The 17,226-nt window shown below is 39.2% G+C and overlaps 1 protein-coding gene across 1 annotated transcript in view; it reads left to right on the top strand.

The window, feature by feature from the left end:
- The window catches only part of fgd (faciogenital dysplasia), a 105,369-nt gene extending 88,778 nt beyond the window's left edge, over nt 1–16,591 (top strand). The window contains exons 8-19 of the mRNA XM_083894679.1: nt 701–839; nt 1,382–1,440; nt 3,244–3,390; nt 4,803–4,895; nt 4,991–5,070; nt 5,366–5,396; nt 6,990–7,094; nt 7,548–7,598; nt 9,774–9,875; nt 9,973–10,101; nt 12,107–12,247; nt 15,282–16,591. Of these exons, the coding sequence (XP_083750805.1) occupies nt 701–839; nt 1,382–1,440; nt 3,244–3,390; nt 4,803–4,895; nt 4,991–5,070; nt 5,366–5,396; nt 6,990–7,094; nt 7,548–7,598; nt 9,774–9,875; nt 9,973–10,101; nt 12,107–12,247; nt 15,282–15,527 (1,323 nt within the window). The 3' untranslated portion in view covers nt 15,528–16,591. The remainder of the gene's footprint in view (nt 1–700; nt 840–1,381; nt 1,441–3,243; nt 3,391–4,802; nt 4,896–4,990; nt 5,071–5,365; nt 5,397–6,989; nt 7,095–7,547; nt 7,599–9,773; nt 9,876–9,972; nt 10,102–12,106; nt 12,248–15,281) is intronic.
- The last annotated feature ends 635 nt before the right edge of the window (nt 16,592–17,226 follow it).

Below are 17,226 nucleotides of genomic sequence, written 5' to 3'. Positions count from 1 at the left end.
AAAAATGTTGATCAGTGTTTGTCAATCCGGGAAATGATGATGTTCTCAAATGTCTTGTTTTGTCTATAAGAAGCCAAAACAATCAGAAATCTTGTTTTAATCATTTAATCATCTTTAAATCAATTAATAGATTATCTAAATAGTTGACGATTAATTTAGTAATCGATTAAAGGTGACGTATCTAAGAATGTGGCCAAAAACAGTTACTACATTCAAATTCAAAATACCAAGGTCTTTTAGGTTTCGTTTTCTGACGTTAAAGGCAACCCGTGGTTGCTCGGCAGCTGAGACTCTACTGACTGCAATGGTTGGTAGATGGCGGTAGGTGGCGCCACATGTCAAAACATGATTTCAAAACATAAACATGATTTGCAGTCTGCAAAATATTATTTTAATGCAAATATTTTGGCTGTACTGTTGTTGGTGAGTTCAGTTTGTTATATGAACATTATTCCTGAGTCTCTGTGACATATAAGGAGGATTTTATGGCCAGTTGCTTTAGATTTATTACATAATGCACCTTTAATAATCAATAAGTTGAGTAATTGTTTTGGCGCTGTCCACAGACCAAAATGATTAACTATTAAGGATTTCTTTGTTATATGGAGCAAATAATCCAGAGAAAAAAAAATGTGCAAACTTGTTTTAATTCTTTATTTTGCGGTGGATTAAATTTCTGTTTGTGTGTTTGGAACAACAGAAACAGGACGTGTGCGGGAACCTGACGCTGCAGCACCACATGCTGGAGCCGGTCCAGAGGATCCCTCGCTACGAGCTGCTGCTCAAAGACTACCTGAAGAAGCTGCCGGAGGACGCTCTGGACCGAAAAGACGCAGAGAGTGAGACACTTGACCTCCATTCTCTTTTTTCACCATAACACACAAACACACTCTGCTCTGGTTAATTCTTCCTGACAGCCTTTTCTGCAATGTTTACGCTGCAGGACTGCGTCTTAAACTCTCACCTGTCTGCCAAAAAGAAAAACAACAAAACACATCAGTGTTTGTAAGAATTCAGTCAAACCAACAAAACAAACACTGACAGTAATGAATTCACATCCCCATTCTCTGTTTTATATGAGGTAGTCATGTGGCGGCCATTATTAACACAAGAATGATGCTTTTATAGAATAAAGTGCTGCCCTTCAGCTAAGACCTATACATTAATGAGATGTGGCATGAACACAATGGACAGACCTGAGGGGGAAAAGTGAATCAATGCAGAGCCGCATTCCAAAAAAAGCAAAGACCTGTCCACTCAGGTTTGTGATGCACACGTGAACGCGCGTTACGCGAATCCGTGAGTATACGACGGGAGGAAGAGAGGGAGCAGGAAGTCAGGCTTCAGTTTTACTCAAACTTCATCTCATCTGTGTTTACAGAAGCTCTGGAGCTGATCTCGACTGCAGCGAACCACTCCAATGCAGCAATCAGGAAAATGGTGAGGCTTGAAACGGATTGTTACGGCAGCGTGTCCACTATCTGTGTCATTTTTTAAAGTAAGGGACGTGTGAAAACCGGGAATTTCTTTTTAAAAACATCTTCAGCTTATTTACATTTAACACAAGCACAAACAAGGTAAAAAAACTGTGTTTATCCACGCTTCTCTGATGCTTCTTTCTACTTTCTATGTGTCTTAGTGCACAGGAACAAACGCTTTCAAAATAAGAGTCCCAATTGACATTAATTTAAAGGTGCATTATGCATAAATCACAGAATCACCTACTTTATAAAACTTTATAATACTTTATAAAATCAGTAAAAATTGTCACTTAGAATCAAGTGTGAACCGATGACAGCTGATGGTTGAAGGTCAAAAGGTCAAGCAACTTAACAAAAATGTGTTTTTGCATGAGGAACGAACGATTATGGAATTAGAATTATTGTGTCAATATTAAGAAACGACAAAAATGAGCCTCAAAATGCACAAATAAAACAATTTAACCCTAGAACACTATCGCTCAAATTCAAAATGCCGTCACTAACGCCGTGTGATTTTTACCCGAGATAATAAATACACCCAATAAAAAGTACTTGTCATCAAAATATATCAAAACATGACAATACATGACACATTTGAGTAGTGTTCTTTTATTTTAAAACTGTGTCATGTCTAACAAAATGAAAGAAAAGCATCATGAGGGGACCATATTCTAAAAATGCTCCAAAATGACTGGAAAATTAGGAATTTGGGAACAAAAAAATTCAAAAAAATAATAATAATGAAGATGAATACTTGGTTTTCATGAAATTCACATAAATGTATTTGCAGGGTTAGGGTTAGCACCCGGCAATGGTGTTCTAGGGTTAATCATTCATAATTATATTTATATGAAAATGCACTTTTTGTTTGCTTCAATCGACTCTTTTGGCTTCTCTTTGCGCTCCCTGCTTTTTTGTTTGAAATCCTAAAGGAAATACTGTGTATTTTTTTGTTGTTTTTAACAAATGGACTTCAACATCAACTGGCAAGATTTCAGTGAACAGGGGATTGTACATACTGTGTTTATTGTGACTTTGCAAATTTAAGGTGCAAATAAAATGGAAATATTACCATGTATAGCATTGCTCTGGAAATGATTTGCATAGCTGTCTAAAATGAAGCAGATAAAAAACAAATTAGCGTTGTTTATCCAGGTCTTGCGTTCCCACTAATGCTCATCAGAGCTGAAGCAGATTAAAAACTCCCACTGGTCAAAAACCTGCGATTAAATGCGTCGTTTAAAATCTAACACACGCGTTTAATGAGTTTTGGAGACAAAGTGCATGGGTCAGCAGAGGCTCTGACCACCGGGTGGTCATTAGCATCTTTTTCAACGCTCCTTCACCATCTCATTGAGCTCAATCAAGAACTGCTCATTGTTAAGTTTTTATCAAAGAGCTGCTGATGCTTTTACTGTCAGTCAGCGACGTTGCAAAGCGTTTGTCTGGGGAGTGAACGTGTTGAATTTGTACAGACAGGAAGTGGCTGTTTCCTGCCTCGAGCTTTCACAGCCTGCAGACCGACTTTCTTTGACTCTTGTGCTCCTCGTCTTCATCCTGTATCTGACCATGATATTATTAATAATCTGACGTTCCTTTATGAACGACTTAAGCACGTGTTTATGAAGCAATCAATATAATATGAAAACCTGCTCTGTGCCTCAACGGAAAAACCATTGGTGAATGTGAACATCTCCCCCTGGTGGTGTCTTTTTTTTTACTCCCTATTAACTTCCTGTTCTCGCCGTCCTTCTCCGCGCAGGAGAAGATGAAGAAGCTGCTGGAGGTTTACGAGCGTCTCGGTGGTGAAGAAGATATCGTCAATCCGGCCAACGAGCTCATCAAAGAAGGACACATTAAGAAGATGTCGGCCAAAAACGGGACCGCACAAGACCGATACCTCTACCTGGTGAGTGTTTAACGCCGGCTAATGAATAGGAATAATTCAAGATGGCAACTTTTACAGGCTGCTTTATTAAGTACAAGGAAAGAGTGTCTTTGAGTTGTCTTCTGAAGTCCTTCTGTCTAATGAGGAGTTACTTGACAGGTCATTCTCCTCTGACCTCTGACATCAATAAAGCGTTTTCTCCTTGAGAACTGCTACTCACTGGATATTTTCATCTTTTCCGGACTTAGTCTCTGTAAACTCTAGAGATGGTTGTGTGTGAAAATCCCAGTAGAGGCCAACGTTCACTAAACTCACCTTTACTCTACATTCAGTTTGATCATCTTTACCGCGTGTACACTTAAAATAAAATATTGTTTTGAGTATGGTGAATTACCTTTTAGGCCACAATAAAACGCATTTCTAAGTAACATAACACTTAATAATTGTCAACACGAATGCAAATATTTAAGTTGATCCAACATAATATTTTAAGTAAGGTGAAGAAGCTTTTTGGCCACAATGTAACACAAACTTAATAATTGTCAACATGAATGCGTTAGCTAGTTAGCTAGAAATGCTGAGGCTATGATTTAGATGAGAAGAAATACTAAAGATAACTCACCAACACGCAACCTATTTGTGCGCTAATTTGTTACTCAGCGAAAGTAAATGCGGTAGCTGCTTGTCATTTATAAACATAGCTAGCGTATAAGCTAACAGGAGTGGTGGCTAATGGGTAATCCCATATTAAGTTAGCTTGCTGAGACGTTTTCTGTGGTTAGTAAGGTGAAGAAGCTTTTTGGCCACAATAAAACACATTCCTGACTAACACAAACTTAATAATTGTCAACATAAATGTGTTAGCTAGTTAGCTAGACATGATGAGGCTATGATACAGATGAGAAGAAATACTAAAGATAACTCGCTAACACACAACCTATTTGTGCGCTAGTTTGTTAGTCAGCTAGCGAAAGTAAATGAGGTAGCTTGCTTGAAGTTTATATACGTAGCTAGCCTACTTTCTAACCGGAGTGGTGGCCAATGGTTAATCCCATATTAAATTAGCTTGCCGCGACGTTTTCTGTGGTTAGTAAGTTGGAGAAGCCTTTTGGCCACAATAAAACACATTCCTAAGTAACAGGAAATGAATAATTGTCAACATGAATGTGTAACCTAGTTAGAAAACGTTAGCTAGACATGATTAGACATGATTTGTGCGCTAGTTTGTTAGTCAGCTAGCGAAAGTAAATGAGGTAGCTGCTTGTAGTACAAAACACCATTTGGTTGTTTTAAAGCATAAAATCATGTTTTAATGTGGTTAAGGTGCTGTAAAAGTTTGAAAATGTTTGTTGACTTTGGATCGCATGTGTGAACGCTGTAATTGCCTGCGTCTTACCACATTATTATCTGCATATTTCCCATGTCTGACGTAGTTCAACAACATGGTGCTCTACTGCGTGCCTAAACTCAGACTGATGGGGCAGAAGTTCAGCGTCAGAGAGAGGATAGACATCGCTGGCATGGAGGTACGTACGAGTACCTGGGCCTCCTCCTGTTTGATGCCTCGTCTCTAATCATCTGTGTGTGTATGAAAATTAAATTCCCTGCATGTCATCCTCAGGTGCAAGAGAATGTCAAGCAGAACCTTCCTCATTCCTTTGCCATCATCGGCAAACAGCGATCGCTGGAGCTGCAGGCTAGGTAAATGAAACCATCAAGTTATTTGGAAATGACCCTGCTGTTGCGATTTTCGGGGTTAATAACGTAGTTAACCGAACAACTGCTAGCTGCTGCCAATTAGCTTCTGCTGTCAGTAAACTGCACAAACAGCTTTTTATATCTCAGCCATTAGAGGGCTGCACCTGTGTCACTCAGGTGTAAAGAAATATTCCTCTGTGTGGGTTAAATGTCTATTTTAAAGTGTTTTTTTTTTTTACAATTTCACTGTGATGGTTTTTTGACAAGACAAAACCATCTTATTTTCTCTGCTCTACAGGACGGCTGAAGAGAAGGAAGATTGGATTCAGGCAAGAAGCAAACACTCACACATGCTCCCACACACAGTCTGTCTCTTGTGCATTTTTGGGTTTATTAGACAAAAGAACGAGCAAAAATGTGGCTCTCTTTCACTGTGTTTGGGAATTACGGTCGCTATTAAAGCCCCTCATTATTGTCAATCGAGCACATTAGAGCAGAGAAAAGCTTTTTTAAAGACGTTTTTCCAAAGCTGGAAAAGTGAGTGGGTTTATTGCTGCAGGCTTGGGACCCTCTTTTTTTTTTCTTCTGTGTTTTGCGTCTGCATATGAGAATAGAAGAGAGGAGGCTGGAATAAATAATGGAGGCTTTTAGAATAGCTGAGGGAAGAATGTGAGCTGATAGAAAGAAATCTGTTTTTACTCGATCCGATAATTATACATTTATCATATATAGCCTAAGATATCAGAAAGGAAAAACAAACTATGATCTGTAAACCTCCAAATATCACATTTATACTTCACTAAGCACAGGTGGCATATGTATTTTACATAACTGGTTATAGTTTAGGAGGTAAAAACGTCATTCTAATACATTTAGAACTAATATTAAGTGTTTTTGGGAAGGTGCCATTTTTGCCGCTAGGGACAAATTGTCAGTTTCTTTTTTTAAATCTAAAGCTGCAAAAAAAAAATTACAATGCATCAAAATCAATGTTTCTGCCAATCATTGACCCATCTCAGGGTCTAATAATTATCCTTGAAATGTATTTTCTGGAAATTATTATTAATTTACTAAAATAAATGGAGTTGTGTAAACATACTGGCCTTTAATGGGTTAAAATCACAAAAAAATGATAAAAGGTGCATTATGTAATAAATCTGGCCATAAAATCCTCCTAATAAGTCACAGAGACTCAGGAATAATGTTCATATAACAAACTGAACTCAGCAACAACAACAGTACAGCCAAAATATTTGCATTAAAAAACTTTTTTTTTGCAGACTGCAAATCATGTTTATGTTTTGAAATCAGTTTTGGCATGTGGCGCCACCTACTGCCGTCTACCAATCATTGCAGTCAGTAGAGTCTCAGCTGCCGAGCAACCATGAGTTGCCAGTTACGTTAGAAAACAAAACCTAAAATACCTTGGTATTTTGAATTTGAATGTAGTAACCGTTTTTGACCACATTCTTACATATGGCCCCTTTAATATTTGATATGTATACTTCAGGCTGAGGTAGTTTTAAAAGATTGAGTCTTTCAAAGTGAGAAAAAAAGATATATATATATATAACATTTTTTACAGCAGTTTTTGGGAAGGTGACATTTTCTGCCACTAGGAACAAATTAGTACGTTTTTTTTTTTAAATCTGACACTGCAAAAAAACAACAACAATACATCGAAATTACTGTTTCTGTCAATCATTGACCCCTCCCAGGGCCTAACAATAATTGTTATAAAACTCTCCTTGAAATGTATTTTATGGAAACTATTGCAGCAGTTTTTGTGAAGGTCACATTTTCTGCCGTTAGGAGCAAATTCGTAAGTTTTTTTTAAGGAACTCGGTTAAATGAACTCTTAAGGGTTAAAAAGCAAATGTTGCTGATCAATAATACTTTGTTTGTTCTCTGCCGACTCTCAGGTGATCCTGTCCACCATCGAGAGGCACAAACAAAACAGCGAGACGTTTAACAAGGCCTACAACAGCTCCTTCTCCCGAGACGATGACCATCTCCCTGACTCACCGGTCAGTCACTCGCTCCGTAGCCAACACCAATCACTTTATCGATCAGTTGATTACTGGGTCATCCCAGTGAGACTCGTAGTCTGCTCTTTGTCTGCATCAGTGACTCAACACAACTCACCATCTATGGATGTGGCAGCAACATGCACACACAAAAACACATGTTAAGAAGCTTGTGTCGCGTCTGCGAGTCTCCTTCATCCAGAACCTTCTCATGACCTAATGGGGGGGGGGGGGACCCCAGTCAAAGTGTATACACGAAAAAAGTCTTATGGATCTGCTTTGACCCACTTTGGGCTCATTGAGCTGGACACAAGCCAAGAAACATGACACTCTAGCCAGAGGAGAGAGAGGTTAAGCTGGTCTACACTGACACCTAGTGTCACAGAGTGGGACTGCAGGCAGAGAAGGCTGCGACACACAGTCTAATGTCTTTGTTCTGGTTCTGGTTCTCAGGGTCCCTGGAGCTCAAGCATGGACTCAGACGGTGAAAGACTGCACGAAAGAGTAAGATTCTGTTTTACACCATTATATATTTTTTTTTTATCATTTATATTTAAATTATGACAGAAACAGCCTTTCTTGTTGCTTTTTACCTTATTATTGTTAAAGCTGCTGCTGCTTTTACTGTTGTAATTGTTGCTTTCCAAACTGCAGTTTTGACGATTGTCAGTAGTTTTCATCAACTTCAATATCAGAGATTGTTTAAAGAAGAGGTTTCAAACTCCACCCAATCAATTTTACGTGGACAGACACGTTTATTATTAGACACGTTTCTATCATAAATACGTTTTATATTGTTAACTTTTTATATTTCAGTATATCAAAATACTTTTATTTTGAAATTCTGTGAAATATCATCATAAATAGTATTTTATTTTGATGTCTTTTTCTCAAAAACATGGTCTGTTTATCACGTCACCGACCCCCGACTGATCAAACTAGACACTCAGTGGCCCCCAGGTCACTTTAGTTTGAGACCCCTGCTTTAAAGAGAGGACCAGTTGCATTATTTTAAGAGTTATTATATATAATATAATTTATAACGAATCATGTTTTTTGGAACTTTCTCATACCACAAAACTCGTTCTTTCAAGTTGTTTAGGGGGGCGAAAGTGTGGGAAATTGGAAGTGGGAGGGGCTTACGAAAATGAAAGCTAATTTATTTATTTTTTATCTCAAGTTGTAATGTTCTGTTATTATATAAATATTGAGCTATTATTGAATATTATTATATATATTATCTGGTAGAAAAATCACTATTAGATCCACTATTGTTCTGCTGCTATTAAAACAACAATACAAAGACTCTTTTTTTAATAATAATTATCATCATTGTTATTATTTATGCTGCTATGAAATGTCAAAAAAGTACATCTTAATATAAAAGAACATGCACAGTGTGATTATAGATCATAGTGCAATGAGGCCACATTTGAACCCAAGATAATGTCATAAAGCAGGCGTCACCTTCAGGTCACTCTGCTTCATAATGCTCCTTCTTATGGTGAACGCGCTCTTTCACTAAACTAATGGTCAAATCAGTGTCGTGACCATAAACCTGAAGCCTCTGGAGAGGCCGACACTGCACTAATTGCCTGCTCCATCTGGTACTTTTTCCCCCTTTGGCCAAATCGTTTTAGGGGTTAATTTAATAAAGGTGAATTTTAAATCGTATGTAATTAGATATTTCTACTTGTTCAGACGGACTCTACTGTGTAACTCGCATTTGCATTATTCATTTATTCTTTATATAAGGAGTTGTGTATTATTTCGGGTTAACTAAGGGTTAAAATCGCATGGAAATCTCTTTTTCAAGAGTGACCTGGGCCAGAGTTCAGCAGCACACGTCATAATAAACATTAGATTTAAAGGTGCATTATGTAATAAATCTAAAGCAACTGGCCTTAAAATCCTCCTAATATGTCACAGAGACTCAGGAATAATGTTCATATGACAAACTGAACTCACCAACAACAACAGTACAAACAAAATATTTGCATTAAAAAAATATTTTGCAGACTGCAAATCATGTTTATGATTATGATTAGGTTTTGGCATGTGGCGCCACCTACCGCCGTCTACCAATCATTGCAGTCAATAGAGTCTCAGCTGCCGAGCAACCACGGATTGCCAGTCATGTTAGAAAATGGAACCTAAAAGACCTCTGTATTTTGAATTTGAATATAGTAACCGTTTTTGGCCACATTCTTACATATGGCACCTTTGAATATGGGAAACGGGTTACAAGCAATCATTCTGTTTAATAAAACCTCTGTAATTTCACTCTGCTTCACTTCAGCAGCATCGGACTTTTCACAGCTCATGTCCACATGTTGTTACATGACCTCCATGTGTTTTTAAGCTACTGCATATTTTAAAGGTGATATTTGCTTTAAAATGCAATATTTAGGCGAGAGAAAAAAAATCCTTCAGTTATGCTGTGTTCCATGTACATTTACTCTGACACAGTGGCATCTACAGTGAAACTTACACCTCTGGTGGAAACTCACAAGTGTTATCTGTAGTTTGATAATTCAAGATAATTCACATAGAGCTTGTAACTGCATAGATTTATTCTTTAGTTTGGGCATGTCATTTTCGAGCAGGGACTCCAAAAAGAGGGTCAGGGAAGAAGTGGTTAAAATGAACCAGCCTGTGACCTTTGTGTTTGTTTTCCAGAAAAGTTCCAGGAAAAAAGACAAAGAGAAGCAAACGTGCAAAGGCTGCAGCGAGACCTTCAATTTCACCAAACGCAAACATCACTGCAAGTCCTGTGGAGCGGTGAGCACGGAAAACCGGACGCTCGGGGGAATCTTCTTCCAGACTCGATTAACTGTCCTCCTCAACGCCGTCTCTCTCTCTCTCTGTCCGTCTGCAGGCCATCTGTGCAAAGTGTTCAAAGACCCTCGACAACAAAACCAGTCGAGTTTGCCCGGAGTGTTTCGAAGCCAGCCTCAGTCTGGAGAATCTCGGCGTCGGCGAGCAGAAGAGGAAACCTGCGCCCGAGGTGACACACAAACACACAAACACACAAACACACAAACACAAGCACACACGCTCAAAAAAGAAGAATAAAATGTGCATAATCGTTTATTTTTCCTGCCTTGATCCGTGCCAGTCCGTGCCAGTCCAGTCCAGTCTAGTCCGGTCCATGTCTGTGTTTATACCAGAGTTTGACCAACACTTATCAGACATTACTTTAAAGCTGTAGTGTGTAATATTTAAGAGGGTTTATTGGCAGATATTATTGCGAGTGTATGAGTTTATATCGTTTCAAAAATAACAGTTGAATCCTTAGAATAAGCCTTTTATGTGTACTTTAGGACAGAGAGCTTGTGTTGCAGGCTTTTTGGAACGCAAAGGCCACCATAGTTTCCTGATGCTCTCAGGTAGGAGAGGGGCTGAGCAGAGGAGCTGCAGTCACCGTTACATGTCACTAATTCTTACACACTGGGCCTTAAAATCAGTTTTTATCGCTGTGGTTGATCAGTAAAAAACAACAACAAAAAAAACACAGAAAACATAAATATTTAGGAAATCTTTCCAAACTTGTTTAAAACTTAAAATTGTATTATTTATTTGGTAAATAACAAACTGAATTCACCGTTTGTACCCAAATTTGAGCAGAAATGAATCAAAAACACAACATTCAACCACAAAAACAAATGTTTCTGTTCAGGAAAAGTGCAGGTAAATAACTATATCAATTAATATTAAATATCAATTAATAATAACCTGCTTTACAATTTTTGTAAAAACACCCCTGGATAACAACAATATTCGTATTTTTGTATTAAAAATATGATTTCTTTTAAAGCGCGTCTACATACTGACGTATTAACTACTACAGAATCATAAAAAATGATTTTGATTTGATTTTGATTACAAATGCTGCTAATTTAGTGCAGTTGTGCAGCTTTGTGTGGTGGTGATTGTCATAAAAGTGCATATTTGTCAAAGAACAGTTGTCTCATGAAGCTACAGTCACCTGCACACACTCACACTTAAACATCAACTCGCCCACATGGACTAATATGATAATGAGATCTTAGGAGCTTATGGACGAGCCATCACTCAGTGTGTGCTGACTCTGCAGTCTGGCAGCTCCAGGTGTCTGGGACAGTGTCCCTGTACTGTCCTCAGTGTCCCTACACTGTCCTCAGTGTCCCTGTACTGTCCTCAGTGTCTGTCCTCAGTGTCCCTACACTGTCTTCAGTGTCTCTGCACTGTCTCTACACTGTCCTCAGTGTCTCTGCAGTGTCCTCAGTGTCTCTGCACTGTCCTCAGTGTCTCTAAACTGTCCTCAGTGTCTCTGCAGTGTCCTCGGTGTCTCTAAACTGTCCTCAGTGTCTCTGCAGTGTCCTCAGTGTCTCTACACTGTCCTCAGTGTCTCTGCAGTGTCCTCAGTGTCTCTAAACTGTCCTCAGTGTCTCTACACTGTCCTCAGTGTCTCTACACTGTCTCTACACTGTCCTCAGTGTCTCTGCAGTGTCCTCAGTGTCTCTACACTGTCCTCAGTGTCTCCACACTGTCTCTACACTGTCCTCAGTGTCTCTGCAGTGTCCTCAGTGTCTCTACACTGTCCTCAGTGTCTCTGCACTGTCTCTACATTGTCCTCAGTGTCTCTACATTGTCCTCAGTGTCCCTGCAGGACATTCCTGACACCATAAGTGTTGACACTCGTGTATGATTCCAATTTGGTTCGTAGGGCCTCGTCTAATAAATCCATACAAGCAAAGGGGGAGAAATCTGATCTGCAGTGACATTAGTGGCCACAAGGAGGAGCTGTGGGCCATGGAGCAGACTTCTATTATTCTCTTGTAACTGTGAACCACAGACAAGAAAATCTCCTAGATGTGATTGAGGTGGATTTCAAAGACGCATGTGGTTAAACAATTTCATTGTGCTTTTTAAATGTAATATATTTCCATTATTGACAATTATTGGTGTTTTAGATGCATATACAGTACATAAAATGTTTATCGCTCTCGTGTTTTTGTCCCATGTTTCAGAGACAGACGTCTTTAACGGTGGAGAACTGTTTGCTGTGCGGCCACCTGCAGGTTCAGGAGAAGGGGAAGAGCTGGACCAAGACGTGGGCCGCGGTCACCAAGGCTGAGCCGCTGGTGCTTTACTTACAGAGCAGTGGACAAGTAAGAGTCACACACACACACACACACTGACAAATACAGTTCTCTCATGACCATGTATGATTACATCTACAATCTACTAAGTTTGGGCTCACTTAGAAATGTCCTTATTTTTGGAGGAAAAGCACTTTTTATTCAATGAATATAACATCATAAACACACTCTATACATTGTTAATGTGGTAAACGACTATTCTAGCTGCAAACGTCTGGTTTTTAATGGAATGTGTACATAGGTGTATAGAGGCCCATTTCCAGTGTTCTAATGGTACATTGTGTTTGCTAATGGCGTTAGAAGGCTATTGTATGATTAGAAAACCCTTATGCAATGATGTTAGCACAGCTGAAAACAGTTTTGCTGGTTCTAATTCTAATTATTTCTAATCTTGTCAATGTCTTGACTATATGTTGTATTCATTTTGCAACTCTTTTGATGAATACAAGTGAGACTTTTAATGGAAAACACAAAAAAATGAAGATTATTAGACAAAAATTGCTCCTATATGCACATTTCAAGTATGTATTCTAACTTCTTCTCACACTAAAACCTCATTAATGTAATTGGGAACAACTTTTATTCGTCCCACTGTTTCATATTGAAAATTGCTGCTATAAACAATAAATAAAACGGAAAACAAAAGAAGCGTCCAAAGGGTTTAAATCACTGGAAGCTTGATCATAAATCAGACTTTCAATCACATCATTGCCTTCAAAAATGCCAAAGATCACAGACATAATAATATTTTTTGTATTATATAATGATCGCATATATTATTATTATTATAATAATATCCATATATATATTTGCTCCAGCATTGCCAACAACAAAAGTAGAAAATACTTTATTTGCACAGCACTGTATTTTAAGTACATACTGTGTGTATCATAAATATTGCACAAGTTCCCGAGTTTTCTCCGTCTCTTGTGTATCTGCTACACACGCACACACATACATTCTTGTACTTGCTGCACACTGAGTACCAGCATTTCCACTTTATAAATCAACACAATTACAAATATGTAATTCATGTACGACATCTATAAAAAACTACTGGGTGCAGTGCCATAAAATGTCTGCAGGGGGAACCGGGTTTTTGTACCAAATTGAGGACCAATGTTAAAAAACGTAAAAAAAAAAAAAAAGATTATAGATTGTTTACAATCTAAGGAAGTGATTCGAATGAAAACAAAGTGAGGACCGGCCAAAATGTCCTCACTTCGTAAAAATGACCTCACTTTGTTGGTTAAAAACCCTCACTGGTCCTCAGTGTGCCGCAAGTACAAGAACACACACACACACACACACACACACACAGTGTGTGAGACACAGATCTGTTCAAATCTGCCTGTGCAGCTCGTCTGTCCTCAGTAGATTGGGGCCAGGAGGATTTGCCTGTCCTGAATGTGACCTCAGGTGTAGCCGCTGTCACTGTCACTGTCGGTGTCACAGAGTGAATCTTGCTCCTTTTTTTGTGCGACCGTGCTTCACTTTTGTGTCGTGTTGCTGTAAAATCCTTGGTCTAAATCCCTGCCTCTGTTTGCGTTGTATGACATCCGTCTCAGTGAGATGCAAATAAGTGGTTTACGCTGGCAAGTCTAAATAAATCAGAGCAATCACGCAGAGCCTTCCACTGTCATGTCACAGACGGGGGGGAAGTCGGGCTGTTAAAGCCTCGCCGGGTTTCATTTCCAAGACTAATATCCCCAATCCCAGTGCAGAAAAGCTACCGTTCCAAAGATTAGGATTAATGTGAGTTGGATGAGTATTTTCCTGATTATACAGAAAGAAAGAGGGGGGGAAGTGGAGAGAGGAGGACGCTGCTGCTCTGTCTCTCATGCAAGTCAAGAGACGAGCTGTTCATTCAGTTTGAGACAAAACACAAACTCATAACTGCTGTGTTTTACTGTCTATTATCTTCTATATTGGAGATTCATTTACCACCATTTTGTGTTGAAGAAGACAAAATTAGGGATTAAAAGCCTTATATTTGCCATGTTACGTAATTTTGGTGGATATCTAATCTGAATAATAATATTAATACTAATGTTAAGTTTTGTCAATGATGCACCTTCATTTTATGGTATAACAAAACACCGTAAATCAATTATTTTCATACAAACTGGATTATTTTTTGTTTGATTGTTGCAGAATGGTATATGTGATACCATATGATTTTAAATACTAACATTAACAAACCTAGAGTACCAAAGTGTGCTCATACAAAATGAAGCTATACAAATTATATGAATTATTTATTTTATTCTTTTTTTCTTTTTAAAGTTCTCATCACACATATCAAAACATGAATTAATTTTTAAAGTCACAATGCAGCAAAAGTAGTGATTTGAAATTGGGTTTCAATGATGTCAGTGCGAAGGTGTGTAAGCGTGAGCATTTTAGTTGAAATAAAAAAATACATGGAAAAAAACTGGCATATATTTTTTACCAAATTATGCATGAAGAAAGAATCAAATATTATTAAATTGAAAGCCAAAACGCAAAAATGCGTCTAGGTCTAAGAATGTGTCACAAGACCAAACAGTAGGCTCTTTCCCCCCCAGTGTAGACGCCTCCTGGTGTCCACCATCAAAACATGTATAGACTAGTGCTGGGCACGTTAAAGGCATCAACGCTAACGCATGGTGCGTTTCCATGACGACTGAGCGGAAAAAGACGTCATGTCTACGTGACTCCGGATTGTTAAAATAAGTCTTTAAAGTAAAGCTAAACTTTAATGGCTAACGGCGCTAAAGGAGCTATCGCAGCTAACTGGTAAACGGTGGCTGGACTCCAGTGCCGCGGCACGTAAACATGACGTCACGCGCATCTTTTTCCGGTCAGTCTTCATGGAAACGTGTCATGCGCTTGACTCTAACGCCGACGCTAACGCCGACTCTAACGCCGACGCTAACGTGCCCAGCACTAGTATCTACCTTAAATCTGACCTCACAAGTTCAGTTGTACAAAGACGATGAAGATTTTTGCTAACTGCTACTTCTTTGATTTCCCGATTTACATGTTTTACCTTTATTTTCAGGACTTGAAGGGCGCCCGCGCTGTGCCTCTGCCTGGCTTCGATGTTTGCGCCGTTCCGCCGTCGGCGGCCGACAAACCCGAGGTGAAGCACGCGCTGCGGCTCAGCCACACGCAGCAGACGTTGCTCTTCGCCGCCCCGGACGCAGAACTTCAGGCCAAGTGGACGGACTTCCTGTCCAGAGCGGCGCGCGGAGAAGCGCCCACGGATTCGCCTTCGAGCCTGAGCGAACATCGGAAGAGCCAGTAGTGGCCATTTTGGAGCCAAAGGACTCAAACTCCCTCCTCCTCCTCCTCCTGCCTCCCGCCTCCCCTGCCTCCTCCCGTCCTGTGTATAGAGCGCACATTACTTGAATTCACTTTATCTTGGCACTTTCATTTTATTTTTATTTTTAAATTGACCACTCAGTCCCTCCGATGCCACTTCAATCTGACGTCCACGCCCCCCCCACAGCTCCTCCTTCCTCCTCCCGTCGTTTTGAAGCCACTGTACATACATGTATGTGTTGTTAGGATATTTTATTTCTCTCCGTGTGAAGGACTCATGATGTTTTATTTGTAATATAGCTGAATAAGTTCGGATTATGATTTTTTTTTTTTTTTAATAATGAAGTTCCTTGTACATTTATGCGACTGTGTTGTGAAGCATTAACTCTTGTGTGTGTGTGTGTGTATGTGTGCGCGTGTGTGTGTGTGTGTGTGTGTGTGTGCGTCCGCTCCCATATAAGTATTGAATGTTATTGTAAGAAAAAAACCTCTGTCCTCTTCAGTGGGTTATTGTACAGTATGTAAACTATAGTGTGACGCAAAGGAAACAAAAGAAAAGACATTTTAACTTAAAGAAGATGTGTAAACATGTGGCTGGGCCACCTGACGCTCCCACAGTTTCCCTCCCTCCTCCTCCTCCTCCTCCTGCTCCTATATTGTAATAACGGAATATCATCACCAGTCCAGATGAGAGTGAATTCTGAGTCTCTGCTGCAGGTTCAGGACTTAATCCATAAATAAATCCTCTCTCCATGAACGTTCTCTGTCTCAGAATCAGTCCTGCTCCTCCTCCTCCTGTTGGTGATATGATGGAAACCAAGTACTGTACTGTAAAACTGTTTATTCTGCCTTGGCCCCTCGTACCTTGCTCCCTATCAGCACCAGCCTTTAAACAAAAGTAGCAAAAAAAAGAAAGAAGAATCATCATTGGATCTCTTTGTGCATGTGAAATCACTCATATTTATGTACCGTGCTTGGGAATATTCTCCGTTTTTTTTAAATGCTCCAGAATTCATTCATTCATTCATTCATTCATTCATTCATTCATTCATTGATTTGTCGTACTGTACGTGAGCAGAGTCTGCAAAGTGAGCGTGTTTTTAAAAACCTGGATTGTGCAAAACGGTGGGGAGAAAAATGCAGTCGTCGAGCATATCGTCAATAAACAAAGACGCGGCGGTTCGTTCAGAGCCGCGCTGTCCAAGCAACTTCCTCTCCTGTTTCTGGTTCTTTAAAACAACTGAGCTGCAACTCACCATTATTTTCACGGTGAAACGTTTGGTCCATAAAATGTCAGAAAACGTCGATCGGTGTTTGTCAAACCTGGAAATGACGATGTTCTCCAATGTCTTGTTTTTGTCCACGAACCAAAATGATTCAGTTTTAGTGATTTCTTGTTATGTGGAGCAAAGAAACGAAGGAAATATTCACATTTAAGAAGCTGAAACAATCAGAAATCTTCTTTTAATCGTGAAAAAAGCTTCAAACCTAATAATCCGATGATCAAAATAGTTGACGATTAATTCAAAAAGTCCCACGTCAAGTATTTATGCCCTCGGTTATTTATGCTCTGTTCAATTAATAGCAGAAGGAAAAAGAAGAAACTGGGCTTCAGTGACACTGTGGGTACTTAAGTGTAGTAGCATTAAAGATTTATTATAATATAATAAGGAGATATTGTG

Source organism: Microchirus variegatus (genome assembly GCF_963457635.1).
Source record: "Microchirus variegatus genome assembly, chromosome: 9".
NCBI classification, from domain to species: domain Eukaryota; kingdom Metazoa; phylum Chordata; class Actinopteri; order Pleuronectiformes; family Soleidae; genus Microchirus; species Microchirus variegatus.
The sequence above is the reverse complement of the archived record's forward strand: the minus strand, read 5'-3'. Positions and strand labels throughout refer to the sequence as shown.